The 2168-nt window shown below is 47.0% G+C and overlaps 1 protein-coding gene and 1 long non-coding RNA gene across 2 annotated transcripts in view; one reads left to right on the forward strand and one right to left on the reverse strand.

Annotated features, from left to right (window-relative positions):
- NOP56 (NOP56 ribonucleoprotein) overlaps positions 1-318 on the reverse strand; it is an 8349-nt gene extending 8031 nt beyond the window's left edge. The window contains exons 1-2 of the mRNA XM_010836516.1: positions 249-318; positions 5-94 (exon numbers count right to left, since the gene is read on the reverse strand). Coding sequence (XP_010834818.1) covers positions 5-94; positions 249-251 — 93 coding nt within the window. The 5' untranslated portion in view covers positions 252-318. The remainder of the gene's footprint in view (positions 1-4; positions 95-248) is intronic.
- The window catches only part of LOC104986078, a 16565-nt gene that overhangs the window by 2585 nt on the left and 11812 nt on the right, over positions 1-2168 (forward strand). The gene's annotated exons all lie outside the window — the stretch shown is intronic.

Genomic DNA, 2168 nt, shown 5'->3' on the forward strand with positions numbered 1-2168 from the left:
CCCCCTGCGGCAGCAGAAGGCTGATCTCCTCCACCTCCTTCAGCGCCAGAAGCGCGTAGCCGACCGCGTGCTCGAAAAGCACGTGCAGCAGCACCTGAAAAGGGAGCCGGAACGCCAGAGTAAGCGCCTATCTCACGTTTGCCTAGCCCGGTCCCCGGGGAAGGCCCTGGTCCCGGCCCACGCTCCAGCCCAAACCCAGGCCTAAACCACGGCCTCCACCTGGCCCGCAACCTACAACCACTCCTCACCATGGCGCTCGCTCCCAGTCCGGCTCGCACTGCAGCGAGCGCGCTCTGGCGCGCGGAACCAGGCTCCGGAGGCCACGCCCCCGCCTCGTCTGCCAATCAGGGGCCGGGGACGGTACCTTCTGTCGGGAGGGGTCGCCCGGGGTGGTACGGCCCGCAGGCGGGAATGGGGCGCGAGCGCCGGCAAGTCTTCCTTTTCCGATCTGTGCTGCGGCGTGGTTGCTTGGTACGCGCCGGCCGGAACGGGCCCTGCAGGCTGCAAAACGGTTTGGAAAGGCGCTTTTCTGGCTAACTGTCCATTCACTCTTGTTTTCATCCTGTAAATTACAGGCAGCAGAGCTTGGTGGGATCCGGGCTGGAGGCCCCCGCACTTTTCGCGGCGACACTTCAGAGCAAAAACTGTTGCGGAGCCCAGTCTCCGCAGCGTTAGGCATCTCAGGACCTAGGCCCGCCCCCGCCCCCAGGATACCAGGATCCCCTGCTTCCCCACCCAGCAATAGGGGTCTGCCTCTCCTGGGCCAGGGTTCTGCGCGGGCTTTCCTCATCACTGGGGCGGAAGCTGGGCCTGGGGCGCGCTGGCGCGGACTTTGAAGTCGTGATTCCCATTGCCTGACTTCGTGCTTTTTAGTTATATTTATTTTTAAAAATAAGGGCTTCAGGCGCTGAAGTAGGAAAGAAAGATGATCCTATCTTTTTTCGGTTCGGTTTATTGTTCCCTGCTTCGGCAGAACCTTTCTTTTGCGGGGCCACGTGTCACTCGCCCTGGGGCACTTCCCAACTTCTTAGTACCCCGTTAGTTCCAAGTGAACGGGAGCTGCTGTCGTGTCCTCTGGGCAGCTTTAAGGCACTCAGGAGACTGTTTTGAAATTATTGATAGTTTTGTTTAATAATGTCTGAGTTACAAGTCCAAAACCTGGTTACCCCAAAATGGTATATATATGTTGGTAAATTTAAAAATAAATCATCTTAAGGGGATTTTTACAACTTAAATTACCACAACTAGCGTGCATTTATAAATTCAAGCTATTTTCTTAAGCCAGTTCAGTTATTTGACAAGATTCGAGTATTGAGCTCTTAAAATCTGGATTAAATTTAATAGATTAAATTTTAATCATAAATCTTAAAATCTCATAGTCTTAATATTGCTTACAAATGTGCTTACATTTTGTTGCCTGTATCCACTTAGAATCATGAGTTCAGACTCCATCTCATGTTTTTAAAATGGAATTGGATTAGTTACTCCATCTCATGTTTTAAGATGGAATTGCAAAATTAATCTGTTACATGAGAATGTTAACGCATTATAAATGCCAAATTAAATAGAAGTTTCCAAAATGTACTGGAAAATATTACTGCTATGACTGATTTACTTGATTTACTTGATTACTTCTATACTTAATCCTAAATATTCCTGGGGTTACAGGTGCTTGTCTGCTAAAGTAGGGAATTTCAGAGGAGAGGTTGGAATCCATTAATCGGTTTGCAGAATTAATTTAGACATTCTTGGCCAGCATTAAAAAAGTAGGATGAAAAAATAAGGAAGTAATAGTCCATCACATAGAGTAAGGAGTATTGATTTGTTAAAATTTTTGTTTTAAACGTATATATACATATGTGTAAATATACATATATACATGTATATACAAATATATACATATATATACACCATATATATGTTATGTATATGCACATTTCTGTGGATTATGTACTAAAAGCCTGAGAGTCACTGAGTTGAAAGTTTACCTCATGGCTTTAGATAGATTTGAGTCCTCTGGTTATAAAGGAACTGTGTTAAAGCAGTTTGCTAACTTAGAGGGGTAGCTGAAGAAAAGTGCACTTCAACTGCTACTGCTAAGTCACTTCAGTCGTGTCCGACTCTGTGCGACCCCATAGACGGCAGCCCAACAGGCTCCTCTGTCCCTG

The sequence above is a fragment of the Bison bison genome, unplaced genomic scaffold, assembly GCF_000754665.1.
Source record: "Bison bison bison isolate TAMUID 2011002044 unplaced genomic scaffold, Bison_UMD1.0 scf7180017864063, whole genome shotgun sequence".
NCBI lineage: Eukaryota > Metazoa > Chordata > Mammalia > Artiodactyla > Bovidae > Bison > Bison bison.